Genomic DNA, 25,414 nt, shown 5'->3' on the forward strand with positions numbered 1-25,414 from the left:
ACCATATGTGGCAAATCATCAGAAGGTACCCATCTGTATTAGTTACCTTTTCTCATTGCTGTGACAAAATACCAAATGTAAGCTATGTGCAGAAGGGGAATTCAATTTGGTTCCCAGTTTAAGAGGTGGTATGGTTCATCATGGCAAGGAAGGTGCAGACATCAGGGCGCTGGTCTCATTGCAGCTCCAGTCTGGAAGCAGAAAAATGGGTGGGACTTTAGGATAAGTTAAGAAACCTCAAGCTTGCTCCAAATAACCCATTTCCACCAGGGATAATCTACTTCCCAAAGATTCTTCAGCTCTCCACAACCACCCCCAACTCCGGGTCAAGTGTTCAAACACGCACACCTATTGGGGAATATTTCACATTCCAACCACAAAAAGTATGCCAAGGAGGGGGAAGTTTTCTGACATTTACATAAAAGAGTGGTTGATATGTTTGGTTATTATAAATTGTCAACCAAATATATACATATTTGAGGAGGAAACACATCAAAGTATCTTAACAACCTCTTATAAAGCATGATCACTAACATGGAGTTTTTAATTACTCCTATGCTGTTGTAATAACTTTCGTTTTTATAATAAAATAGTCTCTCCCTTTTCTCCATAACTTCTATCTTTGTAATTACTTTGGATTATCTGACTCTTTCCATGCTTTTTTGACAACTTAACTGTAGCATACACTCACTTCCAGTTTTAATTATCTTGACATTAGTGGATATGACTCACACGCTGGCATTTTCAGCTATAAACTGTGGGCATTGATAGTACTAATTACTATTAAGAGCCAAGGGCAGCAAAAACATATAACACAGAAATGAGGCAGTTTGCAATATAGAGGCAAAGGGACTCTAGAGCATATATTAGAATGAGCTATAAGATGTGGCACTTGTAATCTGGGTTAAAATCAATAGTTTGAGTCCTCTTGCTAGTGTTATTGGATCTTGCTTTATTTGTTTAACTTTAAAAAACTTCCTTAGTTATTGTGCTTCTTGGTTTAACAGTAAGAGCACCAGCTCTTTCTTTGTATCACCCATTTAGTAAGGAGTGTAGATTATCCTGTCTCCATATGAGAGAAGCCAGGAAGTCAGCCAATAATTACTTTGCACAATGAAAAATATGATGGTACACACCATGTCGTGTGAGTGTAATGAATTTGACTAGCCTGTGTGGTTAAGAGTGGTCAAGGAGAGTGTTTATGGATAGTCTCTCAGGTGGAGTTTTAGCTACATCTAAACGGCAGGTGTTTTTCAGGTAGATTTATAGAGGAAGCCCATTGATTGAAGGCTTGGCTGGTACAGGCAACTACAGACAATTCACCTGAAATAATAAGCATGTGATGATGTGAGAGTTGATTCTGGGGCAGAGAATGGAGAAACAATGGATGACTTTCCATGTAAGCACTGGGAGCTGTCCTGAAGATGTTGTAAGAGGGGACCTGACATTTGGGTCTGGTTGGTATTATATAGTATTCCCTGCCCCTCCTTCCAGAATAGAAATGAATGTAAAGTTAAGAATTGAAGGCAGAGAACAAAATGAGAAGTGAAGGTCCATAAACCATAGAGAAGGGGCAAGTTCCCAAGCTCTGCTACTCTACTGGCCTACGGAAGGAACAATTCCCGCCCAGAAGACACTGTGTATGTAGGACGAGAGGGAGATCTTTCCCCTTTTTGCTCCATTTCCCCCTACTAAGCTATTTCTAGTTGATAATAGATACACATTATGACAAGAGTTTGCAAAGAAGGACCTCACTGACTGTCCTGGACTAACACCAGGCTCTATACGAGCATAGAGGAGGGCTGTGGGCCCTCAGTGGAGCAATGGAAATACCATCAGACTGAGAAGTTTTGTCTTGGTGTCAAGGTGTCTTGGATATCATGGTCATTCCTTTGGGACTCATGGAATCATAGCTATAATTTCTTTAGGTTTTCAAAGGGAATATCACTGGAGATGAAAATCTCTGTAAAACCTTATCTATGTAAGAAAGGAGCTGAAAACCCACAAAAGAAAGGAAAGTTGCTTCTGTTGGGAGAAAGGCAGGTGACATAAACTGTGAGGGATAAAGCACAATGCATCATCCAGCCAGTCAATTAATCACAACCACGTCTTCTTTCTGTTCACTGAGCCTTTCCTTAACAGCTCTTATTTTTAGAATCCATTGTCTTCTTTTCTAGAACTGCTAGCTTGTGTGCAGATAGTAGGCAGGAAGGTGAGGCACTCAGGATTAATTAGATCAGAGTGACAAAGGTTTTATGTTGGGTATTTGTAGAAGGTCAATATTTTGAGGTTTTATTGCCTTCAAAATCAGATGTTCTATTAAGGCATTTTTATTTTTTAATTTAACTTGAAATTATATTGCATTTACTTATTTACTTAGGTGAATGCATGTGGCGTTCAGGAGACAACATTTGACAGCATACGCTCTCCTTCCCTCATGTGGGTCCTGGGGAAGAAACCAAGTGTCATCAGCCTTGTCCATTAGAGCTTTTACCCCACACGGACCCATCTCACTGGCCTTCTATTATGTGATTTTTAGAAGAGCTTGACATTTACCTTTAGTTTTCAGAGGACATTTTAATTTTTCAATTTTGTTACAAGGAATCAAGTTACTTCTTTACTTCATTTTCTTCAAAGCTAAGGGCTGAATCACATTCTCCATTATATTTTGTGTAACAAAATGCAGCTCTTTACTTAAAAGAAATTGAGTCTTCAGAAATAGTTTGCCTTGTGGGAAATAATAAAGAGGGATGGGAATTAAGCTGAACATCCCATAGTGGTCTTGTTTTTGCTCCTTAGGCATGAGGGATGGTGTTATTATAACATATTACCTGTATAATATGCTGTAGTTCTGTAGCTCTCAGCAGCTATGTACCCTACTTAAGCAGAAAGAAAAAGCCATGTATTAAGAGTTGACTTGGTACAGGAGAATGCTATGGATTTGTAAATCATATCCCTGCCTTCACATGACCTAATCTGTTATTCCCATTTATAAGCTTTCATACATTATTTCACTTAATACTTACCACATGATGTAGAATAAATCACATCTATATCATGTAGAAGATGTAGATGTAGAAGCTAAGTTTAGATAGGGCATATTTATACCATTAGTACTAAAAGTGGATTTTAAAGTTATATTTCTTTCCTTTCTATGATTTATGTTTTAACTTCTTTTTGCCTATTCTCCAAGTAGACACAGTACCTAGATGGTCAGAAAGTATCTGAATGACTTCATGGTAAAGAGTTTTCATATCATATTATTGGATAAGGTTTCTATTATTTTAATGAAAACCATGACCAAAACCCACTTGGGAAGGAAAGGGTTTATTGTTGCTGGTTTTTCTTTCCATCCTGGTTCCACAGCCGCATTTCTCTGTCCCAAATAAACACATGGATGTTTTATTAATTATAAAAATATTGGCTGATGACTAGGACATCTTATTTGATAGCTGTCTTAATTATTAACCCATTTCTATTAATCTATATATTTCCACATGATCTTGGCTTACTAGAGAATGTCCAGGCCTACCTTTCCCAGAATTCTCCTCATCCTAGTCTTGCCTATCTTCCTGCCTGATCAATCAGTGTTTTATTCATCAACCAATAAGAGAAACATATATACAGAGGAACATCCCCCTTTTGTTTTACTTACATTTCTATATAACAGTTCATCATTGAAGGCAGTCATGGGAGGAACGCAAATAGGGCAGGAACTTGGATTTAGGAGCTGATGCTGAGGCCAGAGAGGAAATCTGTTTGCTGGCTTGTTCTCATGGCTTTCTGAGTCTGATTTTGTGTGTGTGTGTGTGTGTGTGTGTGTGTGTGTGTGTGTGTGTGTGTGTGTGTGTATGTGTGTGTGTGTGTGTGGCAAACAGGCCTACCAGCCCAAGGGTGGCACCACCCACAATGGACTGGATACTCCCATGTCAATTATTAATTAAGACAATATCCAACATGCTTAACTACAGCTCCATCTTTTAGAGAAAAAAATTCTCCATTGAGATTCCCTCCTCTCAGATAACTCTAGCTTGTGTCAAGTTGACATAAAAATAGCCACAAAACTATTTATTAAAGTATTTTCTGTTACCATTGTTTTGTTAGGCCTACCCTTTGAAACCCATCTTTTCTTTTTATTATTCTCTCACACATATTTTTTACATACTCTCTGTTATCCCAACACATCACTAAATCAGTGCTGAGGTGGAAAAAGTAAAATCTGACAATGATGCCTTAATTTGAATTTTTAAAAGTCACATTGACTCATGAAATCTTTGTGTCTCTGACCTTCATAAAAAAGGAGTGGTGTCATTATTGGGCATCTGTGGTCCAGGCATCCCTAAAATAGGATGGCTGAGCAAGAGGGACTATGATCACAGCTACTTTTTTCTCCCCCATTATACCTCTTCTAACTGGAACAGTGTGAACTCCTGTATCATTATTGTCATGGAAATCACTTCTCTCTTACAGTATAAACAGACTTTGGTTCATGAACCACTGAGGACTATGGTGACCTCTTCCATAACAGAGTTTCTCTGCAGTTCTGCAAGCCAATTGACAAGACAAAGAATGCTGTAGCTTGCAGAGGACAATGCTGGGAGTATTGTATACCACTAAAGACAACACAGGAATGGAATCCATTTATCTTAGATGTTGCTGGTTAAACACAGAACACAGATCAAAGTCTGCTGGAGGAAAAGTTTCAAGGGGGCATGTTAGTGTCAACCCACTTCTCATGACCTTGTCACAGTATTTTACACTCTGTGTATCATGAAGGGGATAGAGTAACAAAAGAGCATTGAGGTATCACTGAATTTGGCACTAATGCCTTGCTGCTCATCATCCTGATGGTATAATCTTCTCAGTTGCCAATTGAGAAGCCATGAACAAATGGTAATAGAGGCATTGGGACTTTAATGAACTTTGACAGGGCCTCAGTTCAACCTTCAAAGTAAAAGTTTGTGTTGGCCTAGCAGTATTAATCAACTTTAAGTTGGGACTTTGAGACATACATTTGGTTAAGATTTGCTTGGGTATTGGGAAAGGGACAGTATACTCTATTACTGGGATCTGGTCCTTTATTATTTCATGGGTATGAAAATATAAAAGCTACTCTGTTAACTTCATTTTCTAGAACATAAAGTAGAGGTGCCAAAGTCAGGGGCCATGTGCTGTAGAGGCACATTGAGGGAGGGTTGGTCATCAAATGAGAGTATAAGACAGTTCGTGGAGAGAAAAATAATTCCAGATCAATAAGGATCAGCCTTCAGATTACCACCTACTAAAATAATTACTGTTACATACAACCTTGTGTTTCCTGGGAAAATGAAAAGCAAAGCTAGGAGTTAGACACCAAACTACTAGCATGCTGTGTAGTTCATAGCCATTGTTTTCATCCTGATTTAGTGAAGATAGGTTTGTATCAAAGAATGTACAGTAGAAAACATTGTTGAAAAAGTCCCCCACCCAAAATCTTGACCCATATGGAACATCTCCTTAATTTCTTTTTCCTTTCCTAGAATTATTATTTATATGGGATAAATATTAGATGAAATATCTCTGTCCACTGAATACATGGTCATAGAATATAAGAATATACTTCGTTCATAAGTTATTATAATGAATATTATTATTTTGAAATTTTGTCCTATATTTAGCTCAAATTCTTTACTTGATACAATTAATATTCACAGTGTCTGGGCATGGTGACACAAGGGATTCCTATCTCAATATTTGGTGAACCTGAATGTACCTAAATTTTAGGAGAATAAACATTGTCTACCATATACTACTATTTGTTTAATGCAAGGCTTCAAGCTAAAAATTTGCTTGTATGAACTGCTATTGATAAATTTTAGGAGAAAATTGTTTGCCAGGAAAACTCTCTTTAAACATTAATGAAATTATTCCTTCACTCGCCCTCTCTATCTTCCCCTTCTCCATCTCCTTCCTCCTTCCTTCTTTCTTTTCTTCCTTTCTTTTTCCTCTCCTACTTTCCCTCATTTCGTCTTCTCTCTCACTCCATTTCCCTCCTCCCTTTCTTTCTTCTCTTCCACTCCCACCTTCCTATCCTCCTTCCTCTCTCATCCATTCCCTCTCTCTCTTATCTACCTCTCTTCTTCCTTCCTTTTCTCCTTTGGATTGTCCATTCTTTCATTCTCTGTTGATTCGTGTGTTCTTATGCAATAGAAGTGGTTCTCAACTGTGGGTCATGACCAATTTGGCAAGCTTCTACCTCCAAAAATAATTGCATTAAGATTCCTAACAGTAGCAAAATTGCAGTCATGAAATAGGAAATATAATAATTTTATGGTTGGGAGTGTCCATGACATGAGGAACTATATTAGAAGTCACAGCATTAAGGAAGATTGAGAACCACTGCTCTATACCAAATGCTGCAATAGAAACAAAAGGTGTAAATATGAACAAAACAGTACCTCAGGCTTTGAGGAATTTAGATTCAATTACTACAAGACAAATACATTGATTAATTAAACAGGACAGACAGCCAAGAAATAAACCTACAATTTTATGTAATTCAATTTTGACAAAAGCAGCATGAACATACTACAACAGAGAAATATCTTTTCAATAAAGTTGATACCCACAAGAATAAACTTATCCTGCACCATATATAAAAATCAGCTCAAAGTGGTATAATCAATAAGCATAAGACCCCAACCTATATAACCACTAGGAAACATAAAGAAATGTTCTATAAAATTTGTCTGGTTTCCTGCATGATACCCAAAATACAGAGAATAAAAGAAAAAATGTGACTGCACAAAACTAAAAACATTCACATTGCAATGGAACAATTAATAGAGTATAGAGTATGAAGAAAATCTGTTAATTATGAGGAAACATTCGCAAACCAAATATTTATTGATAGGTAAATATCTCAAATGTATAAAGAACCTAATCAATTAAGTAACTGGCCTACAAATGATCCAGTAAAAACTGGACAAAAGACTTAAATACCAATGTGTATAAGGTATAAGAAACTGTTCACCTTAAATTATCGAGGAAACAGAAATTAAACCATAATGAGTTAATAACCCATATCTGTTAAAATGACTATGATAAGTTGGCAGGAGTGTGAAGAAGAGGGAATCCTTATGTGTTGTTGATGGGAATGTAAATTAGTTCAATAATTACAGAAAACAGTATGGAAGTTCTTGAGAAAACTGAAAATAGAACTAGCATATCATGTGATCTAACAATACTACTGCTGGGCGCATATCCAAAGGAACTAAAAATCAATACGTTAGGGGAATGTCTCTATTCTGATATTTACTATAACATTGTATATAGTAGCTAAAAATTAGAATTGACTTAGGTATGGTCATAAGATAAATGAATAAAGGAATATGACTAATATGTACATGTTTAGCCTTTAAAAATGAGATACCCGGCTTGGGACATAACTCTGTTGAAAGAGTGCTTGCTATGAAAGCACAAAGACCTGAGTTCAAGCCTTGGAGCCCATGATAAAAAGGTTAGAGAGAGTAGATAGAACAATAGGGTAGGAAGTTAATGTGATTAAAATGCGTTGCTGAAAATTTCAAAGAATTAATTTAAAAAATGCTTCCAAACAAAACACCAGGGCATGTTGGAAAGCACCTGCAGCCTGCCATTGGGGGAATGGATATAGGAGATTACTGGGGCTCTCTGGTCAGTCTGCCCATTCTGACTGGTGAGTTCCAGGTCAGTTACAAACAACATGGATGACACTCAAGTCAGGATACCTGAGTCTGATCCCAGACACAGAGTACATGTGCATATGTACTCCCACATATGAATGTACCCATATGCATACATAGAGAAATAAAAGGAGATTTATTCATGACAATAGTGATGAAAGTGATTATATAAAGTAAAATTTTTGAGGCAGAGAAAGACACAAATGTGATCTCATTTGCGTGGTGTTTAAATAATTGAACTTTTGTGAGTAGAGAGCAGAATGATAGACACATAGCCTGGGAGAGCAGGTGGATGCAAAGGATGGAGGTATTGGTCCAAGGGAACAAAGTTTCAATTTGCCAAGAGAACTAAACCTGGGTGGCCTATTGCACAATTTGGTGATTACAGTAAGCAACAATGTACTGTATGCTTTAAAAGTTGCAAATGGGGCACATTTTAAATCTTTTCTAACCATGTAAGAGGTGATCAGCAAAAGAAGGTGGTAGACTTACTAGATATCCTGATTTAATTAAGTATTCTAAGTGGTAAATATATAAAAAGGCAACATATTCTGAGTCATACACATGCAGGTATGATCTATCCATTAGCAGAAAGAATTCAACAAACAATTGAACTGTAGGTCATGTAATTGTTAAGTCAAACACACAGAAGACTAATGGAGAGTGTGATGCTGCTAGGGGATTCCTAAATTTGGGTGCTTTTAACATGCTTTCTTTGAGCTGAAACTTGAATAAATTGTCAGTGTTTTGGAAATTTTCAAGAGGGGTCATTCATGCTGTGGTTCCAGCAGGGACCAAAGAACTTGAGGACAGAGATGGGCTACAAGTCTCTGGCAGTGGCCTTGAAATATGAGCAAGGTGTCAGAAACACCTGAAGGGCCAGTTACAACTCAGATTCCTCATCCATGCCCCAGGAAGTAGGGATACACTGGAAAGATACTTGACTCACAGCTTTCCAATGATGCTTATGTCATGGGCATAGTGTCAACAATCTGAACATCCCAGTGTCAGAGGAGCTGGGGACAATTGGTAGGAAATGATATAGGGATGATGGAGAGATGGAGCTTTCTGGTCACAACCTTGAAAGGAGGTCCATAGTTTTTGTTTTGTTTTCAAACTGATATGAAGCCGTTGAACATTCAACTAGAAAGCAGTAATAGTGTCAGTCTGTCATTGAGAACTACCTGTAATTCCCTCTCTGTTTGATTCCTGACTAACCCTTAGTGGATGTTAAAGACTTACTTCTGTTATCTTTGTAGACTAAAAACTCACTCTCCTATTCATGGTTTAAAAGTATGAGACAAAGGAAAATTAAGGGTGGAACAGTTCATATCCACTTGTCTCTGAATGCAGGTAGTCTTAGGGACAAAAGGACCAGCCCAAAGCATAATATATGATTTTTAGAAAGCATGCAACAATCAGTCTTTTGATAAAAAAAAAAAAAACAGCTAAAGCAAAAACATGAAAACAATTAAAAGATGTTTTAGCATAATAAAATGCTAAATTGAACACTGTCACATGCAGAAATTAATGGCACAGATAAGCGCTGTGACCAGTAAGAAGAGCAAAAATCCTGCTTGTAATTATTAGAAAATGTTTTATCTGGAGAAGGCATGCAGCCTGCTCCTTAAGGTGGTTAACATATGATAGATAGAGGGGAGGAGAATGGCTTTTCTGTAGATTCAGTAACCATGCAAAGAATTACCGTGTTTTCTCAAAGTTTCCTCCTTTCAAGGGAAAGCCTTCCATGTGTTTCTGATTCTTGAGCACAGTTGAATTACTAGTCCATTGTCTGGTGAGAGCTGTTTGGCTGTGGAGCCCTGTGGACTTCTCAGAAGCTTTTATCTTTTGAAAGAAGCTGTCCTGATTTGCCATTGTTAATGAAACTTGAAGGACACAATGCTCAAGTTTAAGACCCACTGAGAACAACACCATGGACCTCCTTTCATCTCCGCATGAGGGAACCACATGGCAAATAGGAGCTACAAAAATCCCAGCAGCAGGACTGTTCCCCTAGTGTTAGTAATTGTCTTGAACTTTCTTACATCATCTCCTAATAGCTTTTTGTCATGAAGGATGGCCTGTAGTGTTTCTACCCTTCATGAATAAATACAAAATATGTTGCCAACTAGAAGGTGAACTCTCTCTAGTCCTTTATCTATGTTGAACATACGTCCTTAAAATCCTGCATTTAGTATTCTGTGCCTGCATTTAGTATTCTGTGCTTGGAAAATTCAAAAGAAGCAATCATCACATTAGATACATCTTCTTCATTCTGACAAGTGTTTTTATGCATTAGTTCCTGATTATGACATTTGAGCCAAAAGGCCCATGCCCTTTGCTGAGGATCTCAAGGAATCTGGAGTTATTCTGTATATTGCACTATTTATTGTTAGTTCAGAATTTCTGTTCATATTTATACCAAGGCTAAAGTGTAAGTTAGGAGTGAAAAGAAAATGGTTGAAGGAAGATTAATGTGATGCCAGGATGACCAAATGTATGGTTTTAATGGCAGTCTATAAGAATGAGATTGCAAAAGTTTTTTTGATTTTCTACTCCCATCTAGAGAAAGTAAAGATTACTAGAATGCCTTAGGAGTAGATATACTCACTTAGAAATTATGTACCATTATATTTATATATATAATTAGGGAAAGACACATATAAATAACAACAGAAGAAAAATTAGCCCTGAATTTAATACTTTTTTCCTTAGAGCAAAATAGTTCTCATGTATCTTCTAGTATAGGAATTCTCCAGGAGAGGACACACCTTATCCTGAATATTAAATCTCTAAATAACAGTGTGGTGTAGTGCGGTGGTTCGAAAACTCCAGGCTTCATTGACATTTCTGAAGGTTGAAGAAATAGATTTCTGTCTCCCTCTAACTTTCCAGCTCAGCAGGTTAAGGGTGGGCCCCAAGAATTTGCATTTCTTCCAATTCCCATGTAACACTGGTAAACTCAGGTAATATGAAGAGGCATTCTCAATGTTTATCTCTTAAAAGTAGGCATTAGCATTCTTGAGGAAATATGGGACCTTGGGTATATTGGTTTAGCACTTCAAATCTATGGAATGGACTTTGTCATAATTACCTATTTGAGCTGCTGGGGGATTTAATAATACAATTTAAATACATTGCTTAACACCTATAGAATACATCACATGTGAGTTCATTTTCCTGTGTCCCCTTTTCTACTTATCATTATTCTAGCATCACAAAATAGACTATGGGACTTCTAGTTTCAGAAAAAAAAATGTGCTTTATTTTAATAGTGTTATGAGAATACTTTTTTCTACTTTAGCATTATTCAGTAACAAATCCCTGCTCCAAAAGATGTGTCTTTCTAGTCAAATGATGGAATATGAAGTTTTTATGCAAAGTCTACCTAAAGGAGAACATGAGTTCAGCCCTCTCCCTTTTCTGTGTAATTGGTGATAGTTTGTGGCAAGTATGTATTTCTGTCATATTTTGTATATACTGAATTCTATTGCATGTGACTGGGTTGATATTTTTGATGATTGTGTTTTTGAATGTTTGGGGGCATGATGGTGGTAGACTTAGGTCATGCCTTTGTTGACTAATTTTTAATGTTTCTTCTATTTCCCCTTTTCACCCCACAACCCACCCCTACTTTTGTGCACTACCAGGACCCAGTACAACATGTCAGGAGGATTCCTGTGCCAACCAAGGGGTTTGCATGCAGCAGTGGGAAGGCTTCACCTGTGACTGCTCTATGACATCATATTCGGGAAACCAGTGCAATGACCGTGAGTTCCCACTTTCGCTATTGGGGATATTTTCAAGGGGCTCAGAGAAAACTTAAGGGGCATTATAGATAAAGATTATATGCATAACTGTCCTTTATATATAAACATTTCTAATGTGTAAGTATGGTACACTTGTATACATGTACACACAGTGTATTTAGTTCATGTTGAGAGAAATCATATGATTACTATTTCATCCATTAGTGGTGTACCTGGTACATTGTTTGACTTATTCCTAAGTCTGGTGTCATGGAGGTGACACAGTGTTTCAGTGCCATGAGCATCTATAACTTGTTACTCTACCTCCTTCTTCTTGTGGTATTTTCCTAACCATGGCCATTTTCAAGATAAGAAGATGCTTGAGAATAGTTTAAAGGACCAGTGTTAGATGGACCTTCTGATTATCTGATTTTTCTAAACGCAGCCTTTGTGGTAGACCTGAACATCATGACCTAAACACATTGGAATGTCTGGCTTTATGAAACAAGTACACAGGGTTCATGGATTTTATGAAGAGTGAAGCTATATTGAAGAATACCCACAAAGGAGCCCCTGATAATACTTATACATATAATCTATTGTGTCTACTTAGTTTTGCCTGATTCCTTATTTATCATCTTTCACCGTGTGTGTAGCTATCTCTTGCAGTTACCATTTTCAGTTTCTCAGAAGTCTTGAGATCCACATGGTATTCTCTTGTTTTTGGTCTGTTAAAGGAGGCCAAATGAGAATCTGGCAATTTAGAGGAAAACATAACATGCTGTGGAAGGGCTTGGCATTAATCGCTTTTACTGAGTACGTCAGTGTTTCTAGGAATCCAGTTTCCATATTTATGATTTGGAAAAGCTATTCTACTCTATAACAGGCAGTTATGGGCCAACACAGGGTACCTTGGGGAATTGTGCTATCTGTTTTTTTTTTCTTTGCCCTCCAATTTTTCTGTGGAAGACTCACTAAGACCCATTTGTTTTCTCTCACCACGGCATAATGCCTCTTTATCCTCAAATGCTTATTCCCATTGCACATACATTCAACAGCAAGTAGGAAAAAATGTCAAGGAAGAGACTTTGCACACAGAAAAAGCAAAAAGATAAGTTTCTCTAACAATCCTTGGTGTGCACAACCTTCAGAAGGTATGTATGGATTTTTCTGCCATTGATTTATTATTCTTTGTCATATAGGTCAAGTGTTTTCTGGTAAAGATTAACCAAGACTGTTTCTAGGTTTTCTGATTTGTTTCTGCTTTTCCACAGAGAAGGCTGTTTCTAACTAGGCCAGTTTGTTGGCATATAATGAAGTACTTGGATCAGGATTAGTAAAATGCCATCCCTTTTCATGACACTAGCTAAAGCATGAATATTTGGAGAAATACATTTTAGATATTATCATATCATCAACAAATCTATTGGAGCTTTTGTTCACAGAAGACTTAAGGAAGCAAATTGCTCATAAATTCTATTTGACTCAATTTGGGGGAGCAGGTACAATGGCTCTGTTATTAGGTGGTGATATGTAAACAAGGCACATAGCATCTTAATTGCTGAATGAGATAAGGGCATAGAAGCCAGATGTATTGGATATGACTATGCACTTTGGCTATAAACTTTTTAAAAACTCAAGCAAATATATTAAATTACAAGGTCAACTAGAAGTATTACAATGGGTAATACTTTGTCCAAAGATTGCCATTTGAATTCTCTGTAAGGCCTTCTCTTTTGGAATTAGCATTGGAGCCAGTTTACTCTAACTAGTACCAGTCTCACTACTTTATGTCACAAACCACTGTTTTCTCTATTGAACTTGGCTCTTATAGCTGTAATTGTTATTTTTGCATAAATACTTTAAAAGATGCTTACTGTTTGCTATCCTGTGCCCTTCCTTATGCTAATAAATTCATGAAATCTAGTCTATGTAAGGAGTAGAGTGTCATCTTTAGATGTTGTTGTTCTTTTGCTGCAGCTAATGCCTAAGAAACACAAACACGAGACTCAGCGCCCACGTGGAGTTTATTGAGAGAAGGGAGAGAAAGAGGGGGTAGCTGGTGGCCAACGGAAAGCAGGAGAGAGAGAGGGGTGTGGGGCACTTGCTTTAAAAGGGGAGGCTTGCGCATGCATAACTGAGTCCTCTGGCAGCCAGGTAAAGCTTGAGCCTCCAGGTAAAGCTGACATAGGGATGACATGGCCATGAGTGTCCAGCCCATCGTCGGGGTGGGGTGGGGGGTCAGCTGGCTGCTAGTTCCTAACAGGTGTCACTAGAAGGATTCAACCAACTCATAGATAGCATAAGCCAAGCCAAGCCATGGCTTTATTGATGAGGAATAAAAAGAAAAAGAAGGGATAAAATAAGTTAATGAGAAAAGAAGAGAGGGTAAAGATAAAGAATACAGAGAAGAGCTGAAACTGGATCATATGTGGAAGAACATATGGTCTCTTAATAATCCATTGCTTGGGTAACCTGTGTGCTGCTAGCAGCTTGTCCATGACCAAAATAATGCATATGTGCATGCTATTGCAAATGAAATGCCATCAATAAAATTAGGCCTTTAGTTAATTTTTGGAAAAGGAATATTATATAGACCTATCTTTCTTCCTTTGTTTCTCTCTTTCTCTATTTAAATATTATCTATCTCTTTGTTTACCTATCATTTATCAATAATCATTATCTATCTATCATCTATCTGTCATCATTATTTATCTCTTCTACAATTATTATCTCTTTAATCTATCATCATTTACCATCTATCACTGTCTATATAGACACCTTTCTAATTTTCTATTATCTATATATCTTTTTTATCTATCATCTACTTATCAATATATCTATCTATCATCCATCTATCATCTATCTTCTATTATCCATATTATCCTTCCATTTCTTTATATACATAAAATAAATTGAATTCCTTAGAATGCTATTATGATACCATGTGAATTGGTGGGAGATAAAATTCCATAGCAAAAGACATTTGGTGAAGGGGGAGTTTGAATCTGATCTGTCATTTTCTATGAGCCTTGATGAAACAGATTGATCCTTAATTAGTGGAAAAGAAAACATGCTGATTTATAACTGCACATCCAAAAATAGAACTTGATCAACAGGGAAATGGCTAGGTTTCATATTTTCTAAAATAGGTATTCAGTTGATATTATCTAAGTGACTTTTAATGCTCTTAAGAAGACTGTATATGGCAGGGTTTAGGGTCATTTATCCTAACACTAATGAACTCTGCATATTTATCAAAGCTGTCTTTTCTTTACAATTCAGAGGTGCTGCCACATAGATATTGCTTCTGGGGGTACAATGTACATAATCCATGGTATGATACAGCAAGCCTCAGTGATTTTTATTTTATTCCATTATCCTTTGTGTTTGCATGGTGGGTTAATGAATGTGGTGGCGTGAATATCATCTCACAAAGATCATTAAAGTGTGACACATTTTCTGGATCTGATTACTGTGTATAAGAGTGACTCCCTTGTGTAGGATAGAAAAAGAAACCATGTGATTAGAAACTCAAGTATAAATGATCTACTAATAACTACCCACAGTTTAAGACATGGACTTCTACTGCTTTCTGTAAAGGTAAAACCAGAAGGAGTTCATCCTCTTAGGTTGGCTTTGGGGGCTGTTTTGATACTAACAGAAACAATTTGGAGTTAATGGGGGATTTATGGAAATATACAGACATTTGCTATGTAACATTCTTTGAAGACAGTCTTTAGCTCCCTGATCATGTCAAAAAAGAGGTTGACTGCTCAGCCAGTATTATATGAGATCCAGCTGATAATACTTGTGTTTGGTGATATAGTTGAAGAACAAGTAACATAGTTGGAAACTTAGTAAAGTTAGTAACTCTTTTTAATTAAACATTTTTATTAATTTTTTGAGGATTTAATACATGCATACAAATGTATTTCAATCATATTCACTCCCAGATGCTTTCTCTATGTCCTTCCAGATTCACGCCTAAGCCCTACTAACTTTGTAGCTTCTTTTAACATACAGTTCACTATGTCCAGTTTGTGTTGACCATGTACTTACTCATAGGTTAAATGTTGGTCTCTCCGTTAGAGTATGGCTGGCATTTCATGGGGACCATCCTTAAAAAACAAACAAACAAACAAAAAATACAGCTCTCTCAAACCAGAAGCCATCAGTTATTAATAGTTTCCCAGCTAATGGTGGGCACTCATGAGCTCCCTTCACCTCCATGCTAAAATACAGTGTTTCTTGTGGAGATATTCTTTTCAAGTATTGTATTTTCTCTGGAATTTTAAGTCAGAGTCAGGAGCCTGGGAAGTTCTAGCATGCAGCCATTATTATACTGTTAGGGGAATTTAAATACCATATACCATTTTGTGTGACAATGCTACCCCTGTTATAAGCTTGCCATTGACTTTCTCCCTCTTCCACTTAGCACAAAAATCTATGTCTTCTCCACATAACTTCATATATTGTCATTTCTAGGAACTTGATGAGACCAGCAGTTTCAAAGATCTTACCTCTCCCCTATGTGATGTGCTTGACCACTTACCATGTTTGTAACAACTGTTTGGAGTTGCAGACAATTCTCAGATCTCATTACTATGTCTGTGCTCTGGAGATGCACATGTAGAGCAACCCAGGCTTCTAAGCCCTGAGCACATGTTGGTTGCCTTGGTTTAGAAATGAAACATTTATATTGGCTTTGTGGGATGAGAAGAAGGGAATTAATGTGGAACCTCAGATAACCCTCAGCAGACAGCTTCCCAGTGTTATACTGCTAACTGTACATTGCAGGCTACTTGGTGGAGAAATTGCTGGGTTCACACTGGCATGTGATAATAGATGTTCTTTGCGTTCAACAAATCAATAGTGAGCCGCTGTGGATCGTGCAGATAGTGGAGTGTGAAGCACCTTTTCAGACAGTTTTCTGCAGGAGTGGCTGTTAAGTTGCGCTGCTGGTTATCGATTGGCCTTTCGCTTTTTATTTATTGCGTTGGTCTATTTATTTTTTTTTAATGTAGGTTGGTGTATTGATTAAGACTGTTTAAAAAACACTTCACATTTAAGTTTTGCAGAAAAGGCAGCAATATCTACATTATTTAGCACAGAAAAAGTGGATAGATATATGTATATTAATTTAGTTTCTAGGCTTTCTATATATATATGAGCATCACACTCTTTACCATACATTCGTGTGTCTAGTTAGGTGTTTCTGCAGCTCTGTACTCTCATTCTTTCTATCCAGATGATAAATGTGATTTGAGTTTATTTGTGAAACAATTTCTTGTTGTGCAGAAAATTCTTCATCTTTTATTTACTAGCCAGATATTTTCTATTAATAGATCAGGTAACGAATAAGACATGACAGTCTCATGGGGGAGATATATCAAAGTATTTCAGTGGAAAACAAGTGAACACTTTGTGGTCAGGAGTCATAAAGTAGAGTAAAGGCAACCATGTATGAGTTCAAACTACATGAAGCAATACAGCTGCTCATAGGGATACTTTCATTGAAGAGTGAGGCTGAACAATGTATGAGTGTCTGGTAGGCAAATGCTGTGCAGAAGAAGAGAGTGTCCAAGTAAAAGCAGCATTCCAAACAGCAGTGGGGGCAGATACCTCTCACTGTTTAAAGTAAACACTTTCTTCTCAGTCTTTCTTCTAGGCTTTGTATTGTTAAAGTCACACAACCTCAAACTGCATCCTTTGTGAGAGTTACATAGACGAGGAATCCCACTCTCCCCTTTTAACTATTATTGACTCTTGGATATCTAGGAATCAAATCTTGACTGATGCCATTGAAGAATTAGTGAATACTGATCTTGGAAATATAGTTGTAATAAGCTAAAATTTGACATAGGTTTATTTGTATATTTAATGTACTATAAAAGGTACACAATAATGAACTAATTTGCTTTAGAATAAAACTGACTTAAATGCCAGTCCTGTTTCAAATACTCTGAAATTCAATTGTGCATTTAGCTTATTGAAACATTGGTTTAAATGGGAAGGTGATAATAGTTAGAGACATGGTGGTAGTTATTTTTATTATACTAATAAGTATTTGACATTCTTAATCTGTCATACATACTAGGACATCAATTAAGATGTTGTCATTTCTTCAAATGTCCCAAATCCCGAAAAATTAGGACATTATATCTTGACTTTGACAGTGAGAGAAAATGGAAGTCTGTGACAGGGAGCATCTGAATGGATACCTGAGTCAAGGTCTTTTTGATGTAATAGATCATAGTCATGTTGGCCTTGAGTTTATATAGTCATTATTAGAAATAATAAAAGCTAAAATGTGTATCAATTATTAGGCAAAGGTGCTTGATTCCAGTTGAACATATCTCCATGGTCAACAAAATTATGTAACATGAAGGATTTGTAATTGATTATTAGTTTTATTGTCTTTTGAATTCTGAACCCCATAGGAGTTTCTGACTTAAATTCAGGTAAGATATTTGGAATTGGAACATCTTAAGTTATTAGATAAGAAGAGTTCTCTGTATCCCTAGCTATTTATATTCACATTCTATAGGTTAGATGATTTCTATGTTACTTTACTCTCTCCCTCCCCCCTGTGTGTGTGTGTGTGTGTATGTGTGTGTGTGTGTGTGTGTGTTGTATGTATGTGAATGTGTTCAAGGGAGAGGTGCATGTCCACATATGTGTACATCCATGTAGAACCTAAGGAACAATTGCTCTATGCCTCTATTGTTCCCATTTTAGTTTCTGAGACATGGTATCTCAGTGAACCTGAAACTTACTACTTCAGCTAGATTGGCAGGGCAGCAAATTCAATGGATCTTCTGTCTTTCCTTCCCCATGGTAAGGACTACAGGCATGTGTCACCAAGTCTGGTCCTTATGTTTTCATGGCAATTACTTTTCTAACTGAGCCATCTCCTCATGCCCACCTTGCTTAAATCATGTAGCATAGTGGGTGAATCCCTGGTTTGGATTGGGAAAGTCTGCACTATTGCTATCCTGACTCTTGGTGTCTATGCTACCTCAGGAAAGGTAATTTCTGTAGGGCTCTAAGAAGCAGATGTTTGCATGTCACTCCTTATGGGGCTTATAAATTGAGTCATATCTGAAATATAATGTGTGGTATATGTAATAACACCTATAGAACTTTTAGCTGTTCTTCAAAATCATTTTCAAAAAGTTAAAACCACAGCTCATACAAACATAATTATCATAATTCTAAATGCAAAGCTCTTGCAAAAATAGAATGGATATGTGTCAAATGTGTTTATTTTCTGAACAATGGAAATAAGCATGATGGAATTATAAACAAGAAAACTGCAAGTGAATATTTGAAGAACTAGACACTTATAGACATTCAAAACCATGAAAAAAACTTAAGGTTGCTATAATAATAATTAAAATCCAGAGGCTTCAAAAATCTCCTACTTTTGGTATTATGTTTATATTAAACAGAAATCAGCAGGTAATCACCCAGACACTCATCCCAAAATTATGAAGAATAAACATCAGTGTTAGATGATACTCATCTTTCCATAGATGTACAGATTGCTTGTGAGGGTAGTGAAGCAGTACCCTAAAAGACATTTAAAGACACATAGTGATTTCTCTTATCTTTTTCATAATTTTATACAATTTATGACTACAACTGCTATTCACTATTCAGGTTCAAATACCTTCTTGCTTTCAAGGTTTCCCTTTACTTAATTACCCTTGCACTTTGAACCACCTCACCATATGCCAATCACAGTACTCAGTTCAGCTTTTCCCCCTCTCTATCCTTGCAGCAGCCCTAGGAAACAGATACTACTATGTACCAGTTAGTTAGAAAAAATATGATGTATGGAGTCAAATGATTTACTCAAAGTGAAGAATTCTTAGATGAAAGGACAAAAATATTCTGAGTTCTATTCACCTCTAAGTATGGAAATATACTTGACAATAGCTTCTCAACTTGTCAACAGAAGCCTCCTAGTGGACGTATATTGAGATGCACAGGGCTTTAGACTCATATTGGCTGCACTAATTAACTACTTTTGTTAACATCAAATGTAATTTCTGGTGGCTACTTTATTATTTGGGGAAGGGTTATATTACTCATTTTTTATTCTTTATTGGATTTAAACAAAGACATCTTCAGGACTGATTTTCTTAGGATTAAGGCCAGAATTTTAAAATTGATTACCTTTCTGCATGTTCAGTAGCCATAGGCAGGCAGGGGATGTTATAACAATGTCTCAGGAGAATCACAAGGATTCATAAAGATATGATCTGGAATGTAAGGCATGTCCAAGAGAGGCATGCTTGAATAGACAGCAGCAGAGGTAGTACTCTATGTCATATCTTTGTATCTGCTTTTTATTCTGATTACAACAAACCTTGAGGTCTTAAGGTTAAAAAGGTCAGAGAATGTTCCATCAAGCCAAGGTCTTTATAGATCAAGAAGAAAGGAGTAGTCACTCTCGGAACAGTTCCATGGCTAGAGGTTTTTAAATTTTGTTGTCCATTACAACCACTTTTGCTTATAATGTATATGGCATCAGGGCACCTGGAGTGTCCTCCATGTAAAATGACAGGCGGTACTAGCTCAATGAAATATCTGATTCAACAGGAGTGAGGGTTGCTTATATTTCTGTATTGTGTAGTCTTCCAAGAAAGTGAGTAAAGACTCAGGCAAAACATTTAGTGTTTACAGAGTCCACCTGACATTTGGGTCTATGACTTAGGGAGAAATATTCTTTCTGATTCAGGGTGCTATAGCTCATTAGGGGTTATTAAGAGTTTCTGGAATTTGTGACTTCACTCATTTCATTTCTGTCATGAATACATCCATCATGATGTATTTGTATACATTTTTATTGCTTATATTTAATTATATTCCATTCATTTCTACTATACTTGGCTAGTTACTTATTGACAGGATGGCAATAATCTGCTGAGAGCCTACTGGTTCACAAAAGATGATTCTTATGTTGCCTTTTTAGTCTCACACAAACATGATTTTAATGTATTTTTCAATACAGATGCATAATCTCCTATGTTTATTTTCACATCTAATGATAAAAAGATGTAAACCACTTTATCTTGTCCTGTAAAATAGAGCTAACAAGTATAACTTTATTATATTCTCTCAATTTTTTTTTCTACTGTGTTCTTTTTTTAAGGGTAGGAAAGATTCTTTTTGATTGAGATAAAAACTGCAGACAGAAAATGCCATGTATAAGATCAAGTCCAACACCTGTTAGCCAATGATTAGGGCTTCTTATTGACTAGTTCTGTCTAAATTATTAATTCATATCTATCAATCTATGTATTTCCACAAGGCTGTGGCTTACCCAGATGTCCAGCGTGGTGTTGCTCCTCCAGTGTTCTACATATCGAATGTTCTCTGCCTACACTTCCCAGAATCCTCCTTTTCTCCTAGTCCCACCTATTATCCTGCCTCATTGGCCAATAAGAGAAACATATATACAGAAGACATCCTCATCAGACACCCACAGAACTAACACCTTAATTATTTTATCTTCCCAGAGACTTTCCCTGTACCTCTTCCAGTTAATTTGTCCCATTCTGTTCCCAAGAATTTATTTTTTAATTGGCGCCAGTATTCATATTTTCACCCATTTTTAAAAATAAATTTTTGTTTGGATTAGAAACATCTTGTTTTATATATCAATCCCAGTTCCCTCTATCTCCCATCCTTCCTTGCTCCCCACCAACCCCCACCCCATCCCATTCTCCCATCCCCTCCTCAGGGAGAATACAGCCTTCCATGGGGGATTATCAAAGTCTGTCACATCATTTGGGGCAGCGCCTAGGCCCTCTGCCATGTATCTAGGCTGAAGGGGTATCCCTCCATGGGAAAGTGTAAATTGGAACATGCAGTCTGTGATATTTTATGTGTGTTTTCTCCTGTATTGTGATCTTTCAAGGTTTCTCCTACCTCTTAGCAATTGCTCAGCTTCAGGAGTCAACTGAACTCCATCTTAGGTCCCCATTTTTGTTCTAGTGCATAGAAATTTTCTCAGGAAGGTAAGCTGGGGTCAACCTTATGGCTTAGCTTCTTTCTGTTCTTTCATTTTGGCAAACATGGTTTGTATGATGACCAGTGGTTCACGGCACAGTGTTGCCTTTTTTTATGGTTCCATTGAATGAATTGTAGAAATGGATCTCTATAAACTGTTGTTCCATTTCGTTGCAAGCAGGTGTTAACATCTTTCATTCTGTCTTACTTCATTTTTGTAAGGCGAGATTGAGACAAAGTAGAAGTATGTTGTGGGGGTGAGGAGGGGAGGTGTAATATGCTGCAATAAGCTGTGTTTTCAGCCACAAATTCTCAGATTAATTTCAAGCTTTGCTTCAGTCTCAGTGGGTAGTGTGGAATGATCTGAGACCTCATTGATTCTTTTGTAATTATTGGAAAAGACTCCAGTTCAAGTTATAGGCATTGTGATAGCAAAGAACCATCTTTGCTAAAGAACCATCTACAGCTAAAGGAAATGCTGTGAGAAGCTGCACAAAGCTAGTGAATCACTGCAAATGTGTCTCTATTCAGGACTTCTCCATCCACGTTTCTGTTCTGTAGTCCCTGCAGATTTTTCTTCCAGTCCTCTGATAACACTTGATTAAGTCCAGTGGGAACAAGAATGGATTTGGCTTGAGTAACTAGTCATTCTAATTCTTTGGTTTTTTTTTTTTAAATTATAGTTTATTTTAATCTCTGTCTTCATCCTGTGGGTCTTTGCCACCTGATCCATGTCACCTTGCCAAATGAAATTATGAAATGTTTTCAAACAAAGAATTCAGAGACATCAGTAGAGAGGATATATTTTAGTGCTAGTGTTTCCTCTCCTGATTTATCTTGGTTGGTTCTCCAGGTATGAGTATCTTCGTATGCCTACAATGGAAGGGATCTTGCATTACTGATGCCTTTTTAGTGTTATTCATATTTTTTTTTACTGATAAAATTGTACAAGTCAACTTTTGGAAGCCTGAGAAAATATAAATAAAACACAGATCTTTTAAAAAAAAACATAATTTTTATCAAATTGACCTTGTTTCAAAAGTACAGTGTCAAGCACATAATAGATACTCAAAAGTATTTGTTGACTGAATGACTGAGCCTTGTGTATTTCCAAAGTCTAGGTTGTACAAAGGTCCTAGCGTTTTTCTGGATATTTTCTTGTCAGAGGTAGTGCATTTAGACATGCAAGAGTCATAATGAGTATCTCAATATGTAATTTTTTTCTTCAGAAGAAAAATGGAAATGTCAAGATGCTTTTATATTTTTCCTGTTTTCCTTCCCTCTCACAGAAAAGAAAAAATCCAGTTTTTAAGCCATTATACACAGGCACATTTATATACATGTGAAATGGTTTTATGGTTGATACTGATTAAGAGAGCCTCGTGTTCCCAAAGAATTATTTAGCTTCTCTCTGTTTCTCTCTCTCTCTCTCTCTCTCTCTCTCTCTCTCTCTCTCTCTCTCTCTCTCTCTCTCTCTCTCCCTCTCCCTCTTTCTTTATGTGACTAACATGATGAGACACTGATGTTTGTTTCTTATGATGGGATTTATTGTGGTAGTCTATTCCTCTAGAGATCTACAGAAATAGTAAAACACTTTATCTAAAAGCCATCAATTTCTCCTGAGGTTTACATTGACCAAACCAATAGGATACAACTCAAGAAGTTAGATGTACTGTAGACTGGAAAATACAGAACATAATAGTTTCTTGATTCTTGCACACTTTGGCTATAAAAATTGTATGTCCCCCTAGGACAATCTATCCAAACCTTGCAAGCCTTTTGTAAAACCTCTAAGAATGCTGAGTAGGAAACACTGTCATCTGACGCCAAGGTATCATTTCTGGACAATTCACAGAATTCTCTTTGGATGCAGTTCTCATTTAAATCTAAACATTTAAATTTTTCTGGGTATGCTAACATTGGGAAAGTCAAGTACATGTTTGTATAAACAAAAACAAGTACCTGTGCAAATATAAATATCATCAGTAATTAGAAGCTCCCTTTAGAATGTTTTTCCTCTGGTTTTTCTGATATAACTTTCCTATCTAAACACCTTTGATTCTGAGTTGTCTTGACACATAAAAGAACTTCAGACTGCATCTCAGACAACTTGAACATCATGCTTTTCTATAACTGTACAGATACATTCTCGCCTGTGCTACACACCAAGTATCTCCCTGACTTTAAGGATGTTTGGCAGCAAGCTTTATCCCATCCGAATTCTTGGTATGTGAGGTATAATTTTATCACTGAAAATGGATTTAGGTGGGAAGATGTCAGCTTGAATTTATCTCTGCTTAAGCACAAGATATTTTTGCTTCTGCTGACCTACAATTCCTACCTAATTGACCTCCCTATGAGCCACTCTAATATTATCATAGAGTTAAAGTCCACATGAGTTACTTAGATCTGGGGCTGCTAGAAAGGAGGAACCTGAAAAAATACCCAATACACTCAAAATTCCGGAAAAAAATATAAAGAATATGCTGAAACAAGTAAAGTTAGACTAATAAACATTCAGTGTTGTTAACAGTTTCATTCCAATTCCCACAATGAGCCCCATGTATTTTCCAACATCTAACTTATTTAATTTGCATTTGGATTAATTTGGCATTTTTTCTTATTATCTAACACTTAATGAACAATAAACATAGCTATAACCAAATTTCACAGCTATTTCTCAGTGTGGGGTAACATTTTGCATTTAGTTATATTCTGTTTCCTAGGTAACATGTGCTTACAGCTATATTTTCCAAAGCTGTGTCTCTTGACACATAGACTGTTCTGGTGGCACATTCTTCATTCCTATGGTAAGGCGAGAAAGAGAATGCCGCTTTGATGTGAATGATACAGGGAAAGCCAACTGACCAACGAAGGAGCTTTAGAATGATTTTTCCTGCTGCTCCCTAGAACAGGCTCTGAAGTCCCCACTGTTGGTCTCCATGCTTTTATTTCTGAAACCCACCCTGTTTTCCTTCTCAAAATAACTCATCCCCGAATAGCAATTATTAGTTTTTTATGTCTATATTCACCTACAGCTAAGGGCCGCCTCTCAAAGTAGGACAAACTCCACACTTGACCTTCCATGTTTTCTATGATCTGCTTTTTCAAATATCTGACTTCCAAATCTCATCCCTTTAGGTATTAATAGGTTGCTGTATCTTCAGGTAAAGCCAGCTTCCTCACTGTCCCCAGCAATGTTCTATGGTCATTATTTTCCTTCTGCTCACTACTGTCCCCTTCTTTGAATACAAAGCACTCTGCACAAGTCTCCCCTATTTCTCTGACTCATCTCTTGCTACTAACTCCCACATTGATATCTCCTCCTGTATCTGCTGTATTTGTATTCATAAATCAGAAGAAAACAGGCTGAGCACCCAAAGGAGAGTCATATAAATATGACTCTAAAAAGATGGTCTCAAATGCTGGCTCCTTTCCTTCTTAAAGCATGACCTTTAGCAAGTCACAAGCTCAGGATATGTGTTGCTACCATGTGAACACACTTGGCAGTAATGATAATGATAATAATAATAATAAAAAGTCAGAATCTGACCTGTGGAAGTGGCTTTGCAAGGCCCCAAGATAACTTCTAGTAAAGTGCCCCCAATAAATAACAAACACAAGTTTGAGGTGATGAACCATTACTATTGTCCTTTATCATCTCTAGAGGCTCAGCTTTCCTATCCTGAAATGACTAAAGTTTTCTCTAAAGGGGAGGCTGACTTGTCTGTCACTTTGTGTTTATGGCAGGGTTACTAGAAATCTAATCTTAAATCTAGACAAGCCCCCGATGGAGGGTCTGTACAGTTTTCTAAACAGGTTTAGGAGAACCCTCCTTTCTTTTCTGTACTGGTTTTACATTAGCCAATACTTGTACAGTCTTCTGAACACATCCTGAGGATTCTGAACCTTGAGTTACCTCATATTTGATTTTTGGTC

At 36.9% G+C, this 25,414-nt stretch overlaps 1 protein-coding gene across 23 annotated transcripts in view; it reads left to right on the top strand.

Annotated features, from left to right (window-relative positions):
• Nucleotides 1-25,414, top strand: part of Nrxn3 (neurexin 3) — a 1,441,261-nt gene that overhangs the window by 669,547 nt on the left and 746,300 nt on the right. For all 23 annotated transcript variants that reach the window (XR_007835231.1, XR_007835232.1, XM_051196126.1 and 20 more), the window contains one exon: nt 11,354-11,473. Coding sequence is in view for 21 of the 23 variants with exons in the window: in XM_051196126.1 (XP_051052083.1) it covers nt 11,354-11,473 (120 nt within the window). In the remaining 2 variants the exon portion in view is untranslated. The remainder of the gene's footprint in view (nt 1-11,353; nt 11,474-25,414) is intronic.

Source organism: Phodopus roborovskii, unplaced genomic scaffold, assembly GCF_943737965.1.
Source record: "Phodopus roborovskii unplaced genomic scaffold, PHOROB, whole genome shotgun sequence".
In the NCBI taxonomy this organism is placed as follows: Eukaryota; Metazoa; Chordata; class Mammalia; order Rodentia; family Cricetidae; genus Phodopus; species Phodopus roborovskii.